Raw genomic sequence first — 20,466 nt, forward strand, 5'->3', positions numbered from 1 at the left:
ACATTCTTTTTCTGTGAATATTTACCCACAATGCTCAGTCTATGACTATGGGCAATCAATGGATCCTTTTCACAGACTGTTCACAGTTATCAAAATTGCAAATATAGTGTAGTTTTTCATATTTTATAAAAAAAAATTTAATATGCATTTATAACGCTTCTATTACCTTGGCAGTAAATTACAAAAAACTAATTAACGCTGCTGCAAGGGCGTTTCTAATGCAATGACGGCACATTTGACGTAATTCTCTCTTCTAACCGCTGTAATCAATCTCTTGACATTTTTCCCTCTTTTGGAAAAATCATAGAAACGCTATCATTCATGCATTTTTTCTTTTGCTATTGGAGAAAATACAAAAATTATATTTGCTGTGGTCTCCCGTTCACCACTACAGATGTTTATCCAACTATGACGACTTCTGCTTCTGAGAACCCCGAAAATGTGAAAAGGGTCCATAATACAGTAAGTCATGAAGACATAAACAAACACTCATGCATTTGTACCCTCCAAAAAAAAGTCACGTCTTGGGGTTCTACTGAAACATGCCGAAGTGTTTATTTAGTGAAAATCACAGTGTTTCATTTGAAACAATGCAGTCTGACACACACAGCCATCAATCTGCTTCAGGGAGGAAAATAAAAGACAAAACAGAAGGAACTTAATTTCATTCAAACTTTAAAAATCTTTAGGCCGTGTTGGTTGTGACAGTGAAGACCCGTGTAGATGAGTTTGAGGTATACTCTTTGTGAGGTGCGGGATGGGGTGTGGGGGGGTTCAGAGAGGGAGGCGCGAGGGCGGGGAGAAGGACAGAAAGCAGAGGCAGGTAAAATAGCCCTCTCTCACCTCTGTTCCTGGCGTATGATGAAGCATCCACACAAACTCCAACACTGCCATGAAGATGGCCACCAGCAGACCACACACAAGCACCACGAAGATCCCACCAATGTTCTCCATGCCCAGACCTACACAGAAATACACAACATGATAAACGTCTTGTGACCGATTCCGTTTGGACCAGCAGTTGAGTGACAGGTGGTTTACCTTTCGCTCGATGATCCTCCTCTTTCGGACACTTGCCACCATCCCACCATTTCCTCTTCAGGATCTCTAAGCGGTTTTCCTCCTGTAGTTTGAGTATGGCCAGGTCAAACTCATCTCTGTAGACGGAGCCTGAAACAAACAGTCATAAATATCCATCTTAGAGAAGTCAAAAGTCAGAGCTGGATGTATCATTTCTGCTCTGCTGACTCTGTTCTTTTAGCTTATCGTATCCTAAGCCGTTTCATTAATCATGTTGATTAAACATCTGTTGGACATAAATCCATGGTTAACATTGGTTAAAATCAATTTAGTGCAATTTATATTCAGTCAATGGATTAGTTTAACTTCAGCGATCAGATTAAAGCCTGGTGTGCACTGTGCAATTTTGGCTAAATATAAAAAGATTTCTTTCATTATAGGGCAAATTTGGCAATCTTGCATCGCTTATTGTAACATGCTCACTTGCGACCAATCAGTTAATGGACAGTGGTGATGTGTGACAGTGGTGATGTGACTAATATAAATAGTAATGTCCATTTATATTAGTGGTGATGTGCAAAAAATAAAATAATAACAATAACTATATATATATATATTGTTATTATTTTATTTTTTGCACATCACCACTAATATAAAATATATATATATATATACATATATAAATAATTAAAATTATTTAAACTACCTTTCAAAAAAAGTTTGAAAGAAATTAATACTTTATAAATATGATTTCTACAAATAAATGTAGTTTATTCTAAACTTTCTGTTCTTTTGAACTTTATATTCATCTAGGAATCCTGAAAAAATCTGTATCATAGTTTTCACAAAACTATTAAACAGCACAACTGTTTTTAACATTGTTATTAAAAATAAGAAATGTTTCTTGGGCAGCAAATCAGCATATTAGAAGTGCTGAAGGATTTCTGAAGGATCATGTGACACCGAAGACTGGGGTAATGATGCATCACAGAAATAAATTACATTTTATAATATATTCAAATAAACTATTTTAATTTGTAAGAATATTTGATATTACTGTTTTTACTGTATTTTAATCAAATAAATGCTTTGGTGAGCATAAGAGAATACTTTTTAAAACATTAACATTTAATCTTACTGTCTCCAAACCATTCATTAGCATTCCATTCATGTTATGATCATACTACATTGAGTTTGCTCTGGAAAAAGATGCTAAATTCCCTTTTTTTTGTGAAGCCTCAACAGACTTTTTCTTTTTCTTTCAGGTAGAACATAAACATGGTGTGTGAGTGTGTGATACCATTTCAATTTCCTATGTTAATGAGAATGTCCGATTTTGACATGATTGATTGGGCAGTCAACGCTGTCAATCGTACAGTGACAAAAATAAAGCTGAAGTTGCACAGTCTGCCTCGGCTTTTACCCAAGATCTCACTGAGACCATATCATGCAATCTGACTAGCAACCACCATAATAATAATAAAAAACTCACTGGTATATTTCTATGCAGATTTGAATTAGTTGCATTTCAATCAATACAAGTCCTGCTAACTCCACATAAACTCTAGTTTCACATAAACTCATTGTTGTTTCTCCAACAGAAACTCATTTCTCACCCAGAGGCATGCCAATGCCATAGCCCTTGGTGTCCAGCAGGCCTCCGATCTGGGTGAGGTTGCAGTTGCGCTGGCGGTAGTACTCGTTCATGGTGCTCTCCAGCAGGTAGGCGTAATTGGAGTTGAGCACTCGGGCGATGCCCTCCTCTGTGCTCTTTACGAACACACTGGGTTGCTTGGAGTACATGAAGTTCCACATGCGCTGGTACGTCTGATAGCGGGAGTTCTAACCGAAGAACAGGAAATATTAGGATCATTATGCGCATTCCTGCTTGCTCCTCAACCTTCATCTGGAGTCCTGACAGCCAGTCACTAGAGCTTTGAGAAGGCGAGACTGACTGTGTTAACCAAGGACTTGGTGGTTGATAAGCTGACAGTTTGACATGTTGATGTGACAACTGAATATGTGAAACAGCCTGTGCTTGCTGAGAGACGGGTCAAGAAACGGCCCCTCGGAAGCATCAAATTGTGTGAATTAATCTGGGCAGCCCTCTGGAGAGGCAAAGATATCGAGGGGGATTGATATTAAGACAGCAAACAGATAAATCCCAAAGTAGGGAAGAGCGCAAGCGACATGGTCAATAAACCTGCCGACAGGCCATTGATTTATGGGTGGAGTTCTCTTCCATTCTGTCCTTGAAGATCTCACCTGGAAGAAGGTCATGGTGGACCCGCCGTGCATGGTGCCGTATTCGATGGCCGTCTGGTCAGCCAGATCGTCCACTGACTCGATGGGCACCTCCATCCTCTGCACAGTGAGAAAGGCCGCCAGGTTGGCTGTGTAGGAAGAGATGATGATCAAGGTGAAGGCCCACCTGAAATGACAAACCAGTTTTAGGCACGAGGAACACAACGCAGGAGCAGCTCTGACCCAACATCAAAAGAGCTTGGAGCTACTGTGAGCTTGGCATCCGAATGAGAAGTTGAAAGACTTCTCATGCCTGTTCTGAATACTCAAAAATAGCTTGCTTTTATTCTCCACTGACCTCAGTGTGCTGCAGTCGGCAAGGCCTCGAAAAATGACAGTATAATAACGCAGCAGAAAAACAGAGGCCAAGTGAGAGTAGCACTTTTATCTGCTATATCCAGCAGCTGACAATGGGATCAGGGTATAGAAGAATGCAATACTCTGAAAAATACGCTGGAAAAACATTCTAACAGCTGGTTAATGCTGGTTGAGCTGGTAATTTAGTGTAGGCATGCAAAACTTTTTTTTTTTTTGCTGGTTAAGCTAGTTGAGCTTAAAGACTCCAAAAACCAACATAACTGCATAATGAGGGGCAAAATGACCTGTACTGGATACAATGTTTGTAAAAAAAAAAAAAAAAAAAAGTATAAATGTTTATAAACATACACAAATGTATAAATGTTTCAATCATTTGTTATCTTTCCAAGGACAATTATATATATGCTAGCAAAACCAAGTTCATCAGTTCGATTCACATGAAATGCAAGAACTGATAGAAATGTCTATAGCTTGATGCAATGTAACGTCACTTTGAATAAACGTATTTGTATAACTAACTTGTTTTAGAATTTTTTATTTGCTGGCAATTTTTGCTGATTATTTAATGACCCTTGCAGATATGGCAATTACTTCTCAAGAGTGTGAACCTTTGAGTCAATCACAAAAAAAAAATGTTTTAGTAATCCTATGTCAACTAATTAAATAATATTATTAGCTATGTTTCCATCCAGAGTACGAAGCGTAGGCAGCTGACTTGTTGCCTCACTGCCTTTTTCAGCAATAACTTATTTTGGCAGTGTTTGTGCACGAAGGTACCTCATGAAACTGATTTCGTCACAGACTGTGACAGAATGTAAAGCACAGGATTGTGGAATATCAAAGGCAGCGAAGGATACATCTATGCTGCCTTCAAAAATTGATCAGATGAAGGTATCTCAGGAGACAGGAAGTGACACTAACATTGGATTCGGACGTGTCTTTATGCCTTGCAACCTTGGAATTTTTAAGCCTTCAGACGCAGCCCACATCATTCTGATGACTTTGGCTCAGGCATTTCAGAATGACCAAACCAACATTTTAGATGCTGTGCAATGAAATTGGTCTGCAGGTTAGTCTAGTTATCCAATCACATCCACTGTTGAGGCAAAGCCACGTGAGTTTTTTGTTGCACATTGAAAGATTTATTCGGTAAATGTGTTTCCATCATAGTTTATGCACATGTTTATATATAATTATTGGATAAAAAATGTATCCACTTCAACTGAATGCATACGTTTTTTATGCGCATCTTTCATTTATGCGCATCTTGACGATTCCATCTAGCTGCTTTTTATGCAATACCCCCAAAAGCGCATAAAAACAAGTGGATGGAAACATATCTATTGAAATAAAACATGACAAAATCTGATGTAACAATATGAAACAATATGACAAAAAAAACATGATAAAAATTCCATAGTAAATGCATAAGGTTAATGTTTGACGTCCTTTATGCAGATATCATAAAGTATGACAAACAAAATAAATAAATATATGTACATTTTTGAGGCTCCCATAAATTGAGGAAAATTTTAATATCTATAAAACTTCCTGACACTCTGGAGATCAGGGGCCCGTTTCAATAAGGAGGTTCAACCAGCTCTGAGTTAAAACTTGAACTTGGAGTTGACTTGCCCTGGAATGGGAAACTCTGAGTTTTCGGCTGAATTGAGTTAGTTCAATCAACTCTAAGTAGACTGACACGAGTTAAGCACGTGCACCATTATTATGAAAAGCCATGATCAATGGAGCTCCGAAATTACGATTCACCATGGCAACAGCAACCAAAACAAAAAGACATCCGCATACTTCCGAGTCAATACGCAAGTTTAATTCTTAATCAATGTTAAAATATCAGAGGTGAAAACTGGTAGAATAGTAAGTGTTTCAATTTTGATACTATGAAGTTATTAATGTTCATGGTATCCCACAGGCAAAAAAAAATAAAAATAAAAATAACGTGGCAGCAGCTAAAAAATAAGTTTTAAAACTATAATTTAATCAGGCTAAAGCTTAAAGCATTAAATATTCTTGTGTGTAGGATACATGACTTTACAAACATTTGATATATTAAATAAATATAATTCAGTGTCTATTTCAACGTGCGGAAGCTTTTTCCACAGTGCTCTTTTCAAATAATTAAATGTTCTCTAATCCAAACTGTTACATTTCTTAATTAGGGTAATGAAATTAACATTTGACTTCTACTCAGCCAATAGCAAGAAGGCAGAAGCTCGCCAAACCTGCACCAACACCACTGACAGATGAAGAGGAGATGGTAGAAGAATATTAAAATCCAACAGGAAAAAATTCCAGGGGTGGAAAAAATGTATTAAAGTGCATATTTCTTATTTTGTAAATTATCTGCCAGTGGGGTAAGAAACATAATTATTATATTATATTATATAATTATATTATAGATATTTGTACTTGAAATAAGCCAAATATACTCGGTAAGAAAAGCATTTTTGCAGCGTGAATGAATATATGAAATATTAAAACATTGATTATGCTTTAAAAAGGGGGAGGAGACCGAAAAAAAAGGGTTTACCCAAGAAAACCTGCTTCCGACCAGGGGTGCGTTTCCCGTACAACTATATAGCTCACTGCTTAACTACCATAGTATGATGCATCGTTGGAGAAATCAACTAGCTAGTCACGAGTGTTTCCCGAAACCGAATGTCGTAAAGTATCGTTCAACCACGCTGGTTTATGACGTCTCGCACGTGGTGGACTAATACATTATTTTAATTAATCTGTTTGAGATCGAATTAACGCTAGATTTTGTCATATAAGTTACAGACATGGCATCTGAAGACCATTTCTAATTTTTCTCAGTTATTTTGCTTTATTACCAGACTCAATATTTGGCTCGTTCTTACATAGTAGAGCACGTTCGCACATGCGCAGTCTTCAAAAACGGTGTTTTAAATCTCTTGACAAACTAAAAGACGTAAATTACATTTGTATGTATTCTAAATAAATAACACGGGTTGTACTGAATGTCAGCTTGCTTATTTTGCTAAAGATAAGGATTTATTCAGTCTATATCTCATGTAAACTAGAAACTATGCTTCTAACCACAGCTCGAGAGCAGTCGTTCCAACCACACAAGTTTGCGATGCTGTTTGCGAACGTTCGTCAGAACGATGGTTTCGGGAAACACCAAATCGTTGAACAATGCTGATAATGACGGAACTTGCGACCATAGTTGGCTAACGATGCTTTCGGGAAACGCACCCCAGGTTAGGTTCACAGAGTAAGTTACCATGGTAACTGACTCTGAGTATAAGTTACCTCTTTTTTGGCTTGACTCACCCAGTTTCCCTCATTTCAGGTTTAACTTACTCAGAGTATTCACGCAACTTCCTTTCTAAAACGGGCCTCTGGATCCAAACACAACATATGTTGTTGACCATCAACGTGGGTCTTTTCAGAAGAGAGAACTTGTTTATCGTGCGCTCTTACCATACTCCACTGACGCAGCGAGTGGACAGGGCCCTGGGGGCGATGGTGGAGCCTTGCTGCATGAACCCCCCCACAGGAAACCAGAAACTGTTGCCCAGAGAATACTGGTTAATTAGCAGGTTACAGCGCCCCTTCAGGCAGGGGTGCGGGTTGTACCATTCGTAGGGTGTTAGCCTGTGTGCCACAAAGAGCGACAAAAAAGAAAGGATAAAAATTAGTAAACATAAATGAGCCAAGAACAATTTTAACAGTTGGCAAAGCATGAAGTCACCAGAGCTCCCTGTTGGCCATGTAACCTGGTTTTTGTTCCCTGAAGGGGCTGTGCAAGCTTTAGCCGTGACTGACAGGACACTAATAAAAATGCACTGCACTGCAGGACTTTGTGCGACAACCTCACATTACAGCTCTGTTGAAAGGCTGAACACAAGCAATGCAGAAAAGCTAACACAGGTCACAATTCAATAAAAATGTCAAAAAATATACCAATTAAAGAGATGCAAATAAAGGAAAAAACACACATGCACAAAATCTCCAATGATGAATTTATATAAAATGTCCTGACAGGTTGTTTAGTGAATAAAAACACTAAACACCCCCGCTGTCCAGCAGAATGCTGGGAAAATCAACAGGCTACTGTAAAAGAGTATAAAACATGTCATTTATTTTTCCAATGCAAAGCTGGAATAAAAAGCTGGAATAAAAAATATATGCAAATACACCCTTGTTGGTCCTAGAACAGCATTCCGACCAAACCATCAGACTTCAGGGTTAAGTTTAGGACTGTTTCATTGGACCAACAAAGGATATTGATCCTGGAACAACAACATTCCTATTAACAAAAATCCTAATCTCTTTCCAAAATCTGAGCGCAAAGATTAATTCTTACAGTAGGAATCTTTGCCCTCCGGTTTTAGTGTATGGATGATGTACGGTTTGGTGTTAAAGCTCTCACACACACACACACACACACACACACACACACACACACACACACACACACACACACACACACACACACACACACACACACACACACACACACACACACCACACACACACACACACACACACACCACACACACACACACACACACACACCACACAACACACACACACACACACACACACACACACACACACACACACACACTACTTGTTTCCATACAATGAAAGTAAATGGTGTATTCAAGGAAGACTTTTAGTGAATAAAGCTACCATTTGACAACAGAAGACTTGGAATATAGAGCATGACTCACAATTATGTTGCTTTTACGGAGCTTTTTTTTGTCCATTTTGAGTGGTGACAGGCCCAGTCCCCATCGACTTTCATTGTATAGAAAACAGCTGGGAAAAATCTTTAAACTGTTTCCTCTAAAAAATAAAGTCATACAGGTTTTGAAAGACATGATGATGAGTAAAAAAATTCAGATTTTTTTTTTTTTCATTTTTAGGTGCACTACATGTTGTTTGAAATCTGTATGACTTTCAAAAGAAGAAGTTTAGCAGAATTTCCAAGTTACGTGTTTCCATACAATGAAAGAGAATGGTTTATTCTAGAGCTGCTGTAAAGCCAAACAATATCTGCTACCTTAATTTCCTATTATCACTGTAAAGCTGCTTTAAAACAAACAATCTATATTGTTAAAAGCGCTATATAAATGAAGGCGATGTGACCAGAGCAGTCAAGCTTTTAGTGAATGATGAATTAAATTTCTGTCTGTTTCTGACATAAAGCTACCGTTTGACTTAAGACTTGTGCATGATTCATACGGACCACTTTTATGGGGCTTGACAGCCCAGGTCTCCATCCACATTCATTGTATGCAAGACAGCAGACTAAAAGTTCTTCAAAATGTTGTCATACAGGTTAGGAGCGACATGAGGATAAGTAAATAATGACGGCCTCTTTTCCATTTTTAGCTGTGCTACCCCTTTAAGGACAGTGTCGGTGCTATTAAGATCCTGCAGGTGTCAGTGTGGAGCTGAGTATTTACCTCGCCACCAAAAAGAGCACGCAGCTGACTGCCAGGTACGCCAGCAACATGAAAAGCCAAACCCCAGGAGAGAACGGATCCAAAAAGGAGAAATACCCCGGTCTTCTTCCCTATAAAAACACACAGGCAACATCAAGACTTCTAAAACTAACATCACAAAGATCCTATAAGCCTATATCATTCAATTCCAGTAAGTAAACATTCAGGAGATTTCAGGTTAAAGACATTTAAAGGCTTTTACGGTTGTTTGGCTTGATCCAAACAAAGTGCTTGATTTTCTGTCTCCTAACCATTTTGGCACACTCGGAAGATCCAATAACCGCTGGAACAGAACTCGGGAGCCGATTCTGTACACAACAGTCAAATCGAATTATCTCTCCGAGAGGTACTTTGACAATCGGTGGTCAGCAACAACTGAACAGTCTCTTATCAGCAAGAAACTAAGTGTGAAAGCACCAAGGCTAATCTACCTACACGGCACAGGTGCCTTACAGATGGCGAATCTAAATTGTGCCAGCGATGGATACACTCGCAAACAAATCATTTGGGCTGGGGGTTTTTTGCCTGAGACTACAAAAGCCAGGTTTTATAGCGCTGAAATGAGTAATTATTCCACTATCTGTCCCGCACCAGGCTGAAAATTCATTAATGTGCCTGCAATCATCTCCATATTAGTGTAATTGAATGGCATTACTGTTGAGCTGGACACTAAAAGCTGCAATTATACAGCAATAAATAGAGGCAAGCCTGTCTATGGTAGATATACAAGAAAACTGATGGGCTCTCCATGAAAAAGCTGGTTCAGGTGTTTTATTCTTAGTCAGGTTGCTTTAAACTTCCTTACGGAGACTGGCATCGAGGGATGGCAAAATTGGGCCGTGCCTGGAGCCTGTATGTGCCAGACTGAGCTTGTGTGAGATCTGAGGGGATAATTGTATCGTGACTTACAGCAAAGGGGACTTGTGGATAGAGCTCACGGGGAGGGGGAGGGTGGGTACGTTAACTGTGATGTTGGGTTTCTGCAATCTGCTTCCAGCTGAAGCAACTTGCTTTGTTTACAGTCTTCTAAATTAAATTTTAAGGTTTAAAAAAAGAGCACAATAAACATTGTGCAATGCAGAAATTGTGCTGCTGGAAGTGAGAAAATATGTTACTAGTGCGCATCTGTCTCAGAGGTGAGCTGGTTATACACGCAGTTTAACAGCCTTTCGAACACGTAACACCCTCTAGAGCGAATCTTCCCTTGATCATTTAACAAATGAGCACAGATAAATCCTCCCCCAGTTTGACTGAACAGCAGTGCAATAGGGCAGTTCTTGCTCGACTCTAGTGGGTCCCCATAGGCTCTGGTGTGTCTCTGTGGTGTTATGTAATTTCTTACTTCTGGCTTGTTGAATTTGAGGCAAGAAATAATTTCTCTCACTGCTGTACTAAAAGTATTGTCTTTGAGAAGCGCTGCTGTCAAAACAGAACCATGTGCTAGCAGAAGCAGCCGTCAAACCTGCAGTCATGCTACCTCAACCAGCTTCTCTCACCAGGGTTTCCTTATCTAGTTAACCAGGTCCTCATTAACATTTTGCACTACACAACATCAGAGGAGATGTTATTACATGTGTGGTCTTACCATGTTGCTCCTAAGATATTCAGCATTTGCACTTATCACGGCTTCTGGTAACAATGTTCAGCACAGAGAGTTGTTCATTGGAAGAGAGATTACTTCTCTCTACTTTTTAAAGCTGTCAGTTTATTAAAATTATTAAACATGGCTTTTGGTGGTGACATGATTGATCTTGAGTTTGAATTTTCAGATTCTTTTTTTTTTCTTCTTCATTTTCCAAATGTAGGGCATTCACTCCCTGAATAATAAATAAAACCACTGCTGGCTTTCTCATTAGCGGCGTTTCATTCATCGGTGATGTTTCATACTTTAATGATAATTACATTTCACCATTCAATGACTGCAAATTGATTTTACTTTTGTTTAACACCTCATACGGGTTTGATTTTGTAATTTTGTCATTTTATGATTTTGAAAGGGTGTAAAACAAAAAACCGCTATTTGAGATTCTGAACTTCAAGATCAAATACATTACCATTCAAAAGTTTGGGGTCAGACATTTTTATCTGAAAGAAATTAATACATTTCTTTCAGCAAATATGCATTGGATTGATCTTGACTTGAAGAGGACAAACATTTCTCTTTTAAATAAATGTTCTTTTGAACTTTCTATTCATCAAAGAATCCTGAAACAAATAATCATGGTATCCACAAAAATATTAAGCAGCACAACTGTTTGATAATAATAAGAAATGTCAAGACCTTGACCATGTGATGGTAAGATGTTCTTGCTTCCACTGAAGCACAAAATGCTCTTTGGGTCATTTTCAAACCATGCTGGAGAACATGATCAGCTCAAGTATATGGTGTCAAAGCCAATATCAAATACTAAACAAAATAAATATCCAACAAACAATGACAGAAAATAGTATGGAAGTTACATTGTAAGATGTTACAACTATAATAAAGTCACAAAGTCAAAGATATAAAGTCAAAAGTTACACTGCAAGAAATAAGAAGGTTACATTGTGAGATACAAGGATTTACTCTGAGACAGAAAAGGACTTCCATAAAATGGTGATTGAACATGCATTTAATAAAAACATGTAAATGGTTGTAAACGGATTCATCTGGCCTCTCTTTTCTGTCCCACACACTCGAGCGCGGTGTCCTGGTCTTAAATAGTCTCTCCTGTGATTTGCTGTTTGCTTTAGTGAAGCGTCTGCTACAGGAAGAGAAACAGTGATATACTGTCAGCGCATGTTTACCAGCCACTGTCAGATCGACTTGGGCTGAAAAGATTTGAAAACTTAATGTTCCATTGAATTGCGCTGAAAGACGCTCTGCGCGGTAACATTCACAATATTTCATCATCTGTCACTGAAAATGTCCAGATTTAAAAATCGTCCTGCTGTAGACTCATTTTAAGCGTAACTATGCAACCGTGACGGATGGTAAACACACATAGCTGGAAACAGCAAGATGCATTATTTCAAATCTAAAGTACGTCATGAAACCAAGCAAACTGCTGCAAGACAAACGCTCAGTCAGGAGTCAAGAGGGCACAATGCCGTTGAGGCACAGAGGTTCTTCACAGCCGCTCACCACTTGAAAAACATGTGGCCAGTGGGAACATGGTCTTGTCACAGCTGGAATGCTTCAGTTAAAAAAAGTGCATTGACTTCTTTATGTTATGACTCTTCTCGGTGGCTCTTCTTTTTCTCCATATACACACATGGATATCCTTCATCTCATAATGCACACAACGGAGTGCTGCTTCTTTGGGGCAGCGGATGATCTTGCCAGTGCTAACTGTACCATCTAATTAACATGTTGCACAAATGAGTTATTTCATCCTCAACCACACCTAGTCTCTCTCCATCCCTGCATGCACCACACAAGACGAGGAGAGAAAGATTTGAATGCATTTGTGTGTTTATTCAAACTCTTCGCTGCACTCACATTTTATACACAAACAAAACGGCGCGTTCCATACGTTCATGTCTACCACTGCGTCCAATTACACGCTGCGATGGAGAACCCACTGTACCTCCAAACATGTAATTAAAACAGGGCCGAAGGCCACATTTTATTCCATTTGCCATTGCTATTGATCAAGCTGAGGATTTCATTTAAAGTTTGAAATAAGCTATGGGGGTCCTTGTAGAAATCAAAGCCTGCTGGATCAATAGTAAGTGGATTAAACCTAAACAAGTGCACGCACAAGCATCCAAATATTGAGAGCGCCATGGCTGTGGGGTATGGATGAGTGAGAAGAGATTATTCTGGGCAGGAGCACCGGAACTTTAGGTAGCTCAGGGGTTGGACAATGAAACTGAAACACTGGCCAATATAATGTTGGATGTTTCACGCATATATATATATTATATATGCGCAGTCCGCATACATTCCATCAGAAAGAGCAGAGTGTGAAGGTTGGATTAGAAGAGCAATAGCACACCTGTGCATAAAATATTGCAAATCCACACGGGAGACATTTCAGAGTTCAAAGGAGGACACATTTTTGGTGCGCGTCTCGCTGGCTCATCTGTGACCAGGACAGCAAGTGTTTGTGGTGAGAGCCACGGTGTCCAGGTAAATGTCGGCATACAGCCACGTAGGACAAACTACATCCAACAGGAGTAACTGTCGACACAAGACGAAGCTGTCTGAAAGGGATGTCCAGGTACTAAGCCGGATTGTATCCAAAAAAACTAAAACCAAACCTGCCCAACTCACTGCAGAATTAAATACACACCTCGACTCGCCTGTTTTCACCAAAACTTCAGTGTCGCTTCACGGTGTCAATATTCCTGGTCGGGCTGCTATAGACAAACCTTTGGTCACTCATGCCAATACAAAATGTCGGTTTTGTTGGGTACCAAGTACCAACAGTGCAAATCTTGGGCTGTAGACCATGTGAAATGTGTATTGTTCTCTGATGAGTCCACCATCACTGCTGTGTCAGTTGTGTGACAGCTGTTGGGGCAGTTGTGGCCTGATGGCCAAAGGTCACAAGTCCGATTCTCAATACCGGCAGGAAACGGCTAAGGTGCCATTGAACAAGGCACCCAAGCCCCAATTCTATCAAATTCCGAGTTTACCATACTTGGCCTTCACATCATATCACTTCACTTTGTCTTTCCAACATTCGTGGGAGTTACAGTGTGGAGAAGCCCTAAAGAGGCTTAAGTCCTAGACTGTTGTGTGCCCAGAGTGAAGCACGAGGGTGGACCAGTGATGTTTGGGCTGCAATATCATGGCCTTCCCTACTGTGCTTGATGTGCGCCTCACTACCAAGGACCACAAAACCATTCTAGAGGACATTGTGCACCTAATAGTTAAAACATTGTAGTGTATCAGGAAGATAATGCACCAATACACATAGCAAGACTTGTGACAGAATGGTTTGATGCACATGAAAGTGAAGTTGAACATCTCCCCTGGCCTGCACAGTCACCAGATCTAAATATTGTATAGCCAATTTTGGGTATTTTGGACCAGCAAGTCAGAAAATTTTCACTGCCACTGTTCTGGAAGAGGAATGGCTCAAAATACCTCTAGCCACTGTAAAGTACTTCCCAAGACAAATTGATGCTGTATTGGCAGCAAAAGGAGGCCCTACGCACCATACTGTACTTATAAATAATACATCTATCTTATCTATATAGTGTATAGATAGAAATATCTATCCCCCTATAAATACCACACTCCCCATGCAGTGAGATCACAATCCAGCTTTTCCGCCACTTCCCCATTGTAAAACTTATAGGGGGCCTTATTCTGAGTCAGACAACAGCAGAAAGGGCCAGGCAGAGACAGGGAGAGACAGAACAGAGAGCGCTCAGGGCTTTCCAGCCTGAGAACAGCTCTACACAGTACAACAGCCTTTTATCCTCTTTACCTGTGTGAACTCATTTAACACTCCTCTTACGTCTTCTGTCACTGTTCTCTCCGTCTGACAGTCTCAGAGACTCTCTGTGCCTTTCTCAATCAACTCTCCCTTTTTTACTTTCTCAGCCATCTCGCTAGGTTAGATGTAGCTTAGCATTTAAAGGTGAAGTGTGTAATTTCAGCAATGCTTTGGAAGCCCCACAGTGTTTACAGTTTTCAGGGAATATCAACCTGCATAATCATTTATTGCTGGAGGTTAAAGAATTTTAACACTGAAAAACATACTTCACCTTTAAAGATATAATTTGCTCAAATAGGAGGATCAACATCCTTTGTTGGTTCTTGAACAACCTTCCAATCTAGAATTTACTGCCTACTTGCAGTAGAATTAAAATAGTTCCTGGAAATATCATCGGAATCATATGGTTTGTCCTCTGAAGCTTGGTAGTCAGGTTTGAACTGCAGATCATCTGGTGTCTAAAAACAACCTTGTTACATCTGGAAATATAATTAAGTGCTAAAAAAGTGCTTGTTACGGAGTCCCTGATAAGTGACCTTTGCATGAAAAAAAATAATGTAAGAGCAAAATTATTATTTATTTTGAGATTTGCTAAAGATCACATTTCAAAGTGTAATTAAATCAGTCATATTTTCACAGATTAACTTTATCTGAGTTTTATAAATTGGCAAAGAATACAATAATGCTACAGAGGTGCTCTTTCTAAGTTAACAGAACACCTGGTGTTATTGATTTCCAAAACTGTTCTCAACCAATGAAGACGCACACAGGAGCAACTATTAGCAGCACGAGCAGAGCCGGGGGGAGGGGTGTGATGGGGTGTGTGTGTGTGTGTGTGTGTGTGTAAATGCCCTATTGGGAAACCACATTAATGTTTGCACACGCTGCACACAGCGGCTTCATCCGGCACTTAGCCAACAGAGAGATCAGCATGTCACCTTGGGTTTGGGGAGGGGCTTTGATTAATGGCGCACAGGCCTTTAAAAATAAAAGAGCTATTGGATTTTCAGTGTTGCTGTGTGCAAGAGCTCAGGGTGTTATTGGTGTGAATTAGATACAAGTCACAATAAGGAGAATCTGAAATTGGGAAGGAAAGCACTACATTTATCAGCTTTTCACAGCACAGCACACCATCTGCTACAGCAAGGGTAACGCTCAGAGCTCTCTGCCCCAAAGTATTTCTCTATTTATTTCCCACGCGCTCCCTCGCAGGCCATTAGAGGATGCCGATTGTTGATCTTTGATACTGAGAGGTCGGGGATGCAGTGGATGGAGGAGGAACTTACTATGTGTACTCGGTACATGATGCTGATTCCCAGAGTCATGAAGGGTTTGGAGAAATCAATGACCTTCTCCCTCTCAGCCGTGATGGTCAGGGCGGCCACAGCCAAGTCAGCCTTCTGAAACACATGCAAAATAATTGCAGACGTTAGTGCGTTTTTAGGACAAAAAATGTAATAATAATAAAATTCAGATTACATTCATGGTTTCTTGCTGGGTCAAGTAAGGGGGCATCTGGCCCCTCAGATACTTAAGCCAAGATCATTTTAAACTTAATTATCAACAGTTTTATTGTTAACTAAAAAAAAAAAAAAAAAAAAAAGTGAATTGAAACAAAGCTGAAAAAATATATAGAAAATAAGGCAACATTTTCATTTTAACTGAAATAATCATTTTTAGGTGAAGTGCTAAAATGACTAAAACTGAAATGAAATAAAAATATAAAAACAAAATAAAAAGTTACCAAAAAAAAACCCAAACTGAAAATATTAAAATAAAGGCTAATTCAAAATATTGATAAATACTATAATAGTTTATAAATTGAACTAAAATAACACTGATTAAAACATATAATTGTTAAATAGAATTATTATAATGATTTGAAATGTTATAATTCTAATATATTTATTAGAACTTTAGGTTAAAATGTTATTTCTAAATAAATAAAATAAAAAGCCCCCCCCCCCCTGTTGAACACTAAATCATTTATTAAAATATCAAAGCATAATAATATCTCCAGTATGAGGACCTGAATGACAACCCTATAGCCCATCTTAAACCAGCAACAAACCAGCTTAACCACCTTAAGCTGCCATGACCTGTCTTTATACAGCTGGTGACAACTGCTTGCAGTCAAAATACCTGTATTTTGGGGAATACTGAAGGGCAAAGCCGAGTTGTGTGTGTGTGATGGAACATGAACACAGAAACCGGGTAGACTGTCATGACAAATCACTTGACACAGCATCCAGTGCTGCCGGGCATGATGCCGTGGCCGGATCCCACTAATCAAACAACACTGAAAAGTGCATCTGCAAGGAATTCTTCGGTCCTGCGGGACACACTCTTACCCTCCACTGCTCTTTGTCCTCTCCAGAAGGAGGAATGATGGGATATTGGAGCGCCGCTTTAAATGAGAGAGAATCTCCGGAGAACAGATACCAGGTTATAATGTGATGTTTCAGCCTCAAGCCTGAAACCTTGAAAGAGGCAGGAGAGGCTTGTTAACCCCAAAAGCCGAATTAGGAATGTTAGACACGTGATTCGAGATCCAAGAAGCGTGAGATTTATCAGCCATTAGCGTGATGGCGATCGGATCTGTTGCTTGCGCAGATCTCTCAGCACACAGCTAATAAGAGAGCGGATTAGAAGAGGAAAAAATAACTGACAACAGTCCAGAGTTACTTTAGTACCATTGAACAATTTATTTCAAGTAACAAGTATTTTATGGTTTTAGCTTTAATTCACTACAAAAACACTGCAACGGTCTACTTCCTCTCACCTGATTATAAAGCCAGTTATCTCGTCATGTACTTCACATTCACTGTAGCAAAAGCGACTACGGCGTGGGAAGACAAACTCTCGCACGTTTCCCTGAAGATTCTCTCTACAATAACAGCTTGCAGATGCACTAATCTTCAAGTGCTCTCCATAGTTCAGCTGTGGCCCACAGCTCTTCACGAACTCATGCACACTTCACTTCACACAACAAAACATCACGCTGACACACAAACAAGGAAATTACGCGGTCCCCGCTGAACAGAGATCCCTCAAACAGATGTCGTTCGTAACAGAAACAAGGACAATAACTGGCGCTCAAATATCTGACATCTCGTTACGTATTAATATTGATGACTGGACTGCACAGAGAGGAAAATTATGAGACAGAGACTCTAAATAATAAATAATGCAGTATGATATTCTTCCTGCGCTCCATCCTCCCCTTCAGCTTTGACTCAATCAAAAAGCGATGCCCCCAAAAAATGAGAGAAGAAGGCAATGTCAACTCTATCACTACTGAATAAAACATTGACTTAAGTTCCCAGTGTGGCATTTCAAATTCCCTCTGAGGCGTATTCTTCATCTGACGCGCTAGAAAAGCCTGACAGCTCGGCTCCTTTGCCACCTTTGTGTACTACTGCACTGCTTTTAGCTTTACAAGAGTTTCCAGAACATTATAAAGCAAGACCACCATGGCCCCTTTGGGTTTAAGAGTCCATATTTCAGGCAGAAAGTGAGCTGCAAAACTCTCATCCCTCATTGCACAACTGGAAGGACCACCAAAATGATTAGTGGGAATATATATTAGCAGAGTTATTCAATTAGTTGTGCTGTTTAGAAATAAATAACCATAAAAACACATCAAGCAAACAAAATTTTACATTTTTATCACATCACACTATGTATATCACAAGTCAATTTTATTTTTTTACTTAAAGTTAGCATGTAAACCGATAAGCTGGCTAAATTAGCATACCAAATATATGTTACTACATATCATTTTTAGATTTAAATATATCATATTTACATAGGACTCTTTGAATAATGATGCTCAGTTGTAAACGGGAATATGGTAATAATTATCCTACATTAAATCCAACATAACTGTAGATGTCAAATATACTTTTTCACGTACGTTAACATTTTAAAATAAAACTAAAGAATCACTGTATTTTTGCTTACACCGTGAAATTACTGTATTTATATAGGCATGTGTTAGGCGAGTATTTATATTGTACACTGAATTAAAATATAAAACAAAAATACACTGGAGTTTGATTATTCTACTTAATGAATGAACTTTTTTTTTTTTAAATCCAGGTTCTTATATAGCACTTGTTTTGTATACCTTTTAAAAAATGAATTATTTGAAATGATCATGAATTATTTTAGATGTGAAAGTCATGTATACAGTTAATTTAATTTCATAAGGGGAAACAACATTTATTATTACAAATTAAATGCATGATACTTGTACTACATTCAACGTTTATGTTACATTCAGACTTTGATAATTGCATATTCGTATGCAAATCTAACAGTGTACACAAATCAAGTACTTGAGTAAAAGTACAGATACCCTAATAAAATATTCCTCCAGTTAAAGTAGAAGTACTCCAGTCCTTTTCAATTTTACTTGAGTTCAAAAGTACTTGATTTGTAATGTTCTTAAGTATTGTAAATATATCGATGAACCATTTATTATATATTACAGCCAGCACTAGTCAGACTAGTCATTACTCAGCACTAATAAGATAAGTGGAGACATTTAATATGAATTGATTTGCAAATAAAATAACTTTATATGTATTATTACTAAAACATGGTATTATATCAAAACCATAAACTTAAATATACTAAAACATCAGTTTAAGTTACTAATAATTCAAGTGTGCAAACTAGTGAAATAATATACAATATAGTATTTTAAAAATTAAAATAAATTGTGTAGCTAAATATGTGGCTACAAATACAATACAATGTACAGACTTCAGATTGGGGCAAGAATGTGTTAACATTTTTAGATGAACACTATGTAAACATATAGTTTTATCTCATTTGAAACTTCTACAGCAGCGTGGGAGATTGATGGATATTAATTCAGATTATTTTACCTAAAATCGCCATACAGACGGTCACATACATTTCAATGGGCTTAAACAGCTCCCCCTTTACTGCAGATTTACTTCACAAATAACTGACAGTCGTGACCTAAATAGGATTTTCATTTACAATAATCAATACTAAAATTCTGCATTAGTGTAATGCGCACATACAAGTTCTGACGGATCAGTCCGATTCACGAATGAATCGTTCAGTGTGTTTTGTGAACCAATTAATCAGGTTCCGGTTCACGAATCAGACATCACTCGTGTCTCAGAGGGGGTGGAGAAACAAGAAACAATATGTTTTTATGGAATCTAGTGGAGTAAAATGTACGATATCTTGCTTTGGAGTGAAGACAAAGTAAAAGTTTCCCAAAATAAGTACAGATACTTTAAAAAAAAAAACTTTAGTACAGTAAACAAGTAAAAATACTTACTCAAAACTTACTGAAATTTACAAAAATGTTTTTATGTAATAAAAAACAGGATAAAGCATTACAAAAAGTCCCTCATGAGAACCAAAGAGGTAAAGAGCGTGCTGTCAGAACGGGGGAGCGCTTCATCTCCTTCGGTTGCCCCCCATCACCCTCTACTACAGACACTATAGCATACAATTAGACTCATTGGCCACTCTCAAGGTCAGCTGTATAGAGCATACTTTGAGAGAACAAATTGAGACAATAATAAGATTAGGCACTTCTTTCTTTATTTCCCTAATGGCTTTGCCCTCCATTAGCTTGTGGAATTAAGACAGATAACTTCTCAAAGCGTTCTCGTTTTTGTAGCGAGAACATAGGCTGCAGACAAGTGCTTTGGTTTATGACCCTATCCCCTGGAAATATATGAATATCACCGTGGCCTTTTTGTTCATTTCCGAAAATTTACTCTGCTCCCTGCGGTGCCTGCCAAAAAACGGACAAATAAATCAGCAGCACGCCGTAAAGCTGCAAGTGTTTTTAAATAAATAACATTTCCGCCGAAAAGGGCAAGCGTTCATAGCTTAAC

The 20,466-nt window shown here is 38.6% G+C and overlaps 1 protein-coding gene across 1 annotated transcript in view; it reads right to left on the reverse strand.

Annotated features, from left to right (window-relative positions):
• Positions 1-20,466, reverse strand: part of grik4 (glutamate receptor, ionotropic, kainate 4) — a 321,677-nt gene that overhangs the window by 3,776 nt on the left and 297,435 nt on the right. Inside the window, exons 14-20 of the mRNA XM_079610819.1 lie at positions 15,862-15,975; positions 9,105-9,214; positions 7,111-7,284; positions 3,286-3,451; positions 2,637-2,862; positions 1,042-1,170; positions 844-962 (exon numbers count right to left, since the gene is read on the reverse strand). Coding sequence (XP_079466945.1) covers positions 844-962; positions 1,042-1,170; positions 2,637-2,862; positions 3,286-3,451; positions 7,111-7,284; positions 9,105-9,214; positions 15,862-15,975 — 1,038 coding nt within the window. The remainder of the gene's footprint in view (positions 1-843; positions 963-1,041; positions 1,171-2,636; positions 2,863-3,285; positions 3,452-7,110; positions 7,285-9,104; positions 9,215-15,861; positions 15,976-20,466) is intronic.

This window comes from Phoxinus phoxinus (genome assembly GCF_949152265.1).
Source record: "Phoxinus phoxinus genome assembly, chromosome: 4".
NCBI lineage: Eukaryota > Metazoa > Chordata > Actinopteri > Cypriniformes > Leuciscidae > Phoxinus > Phoxinus phoxinus.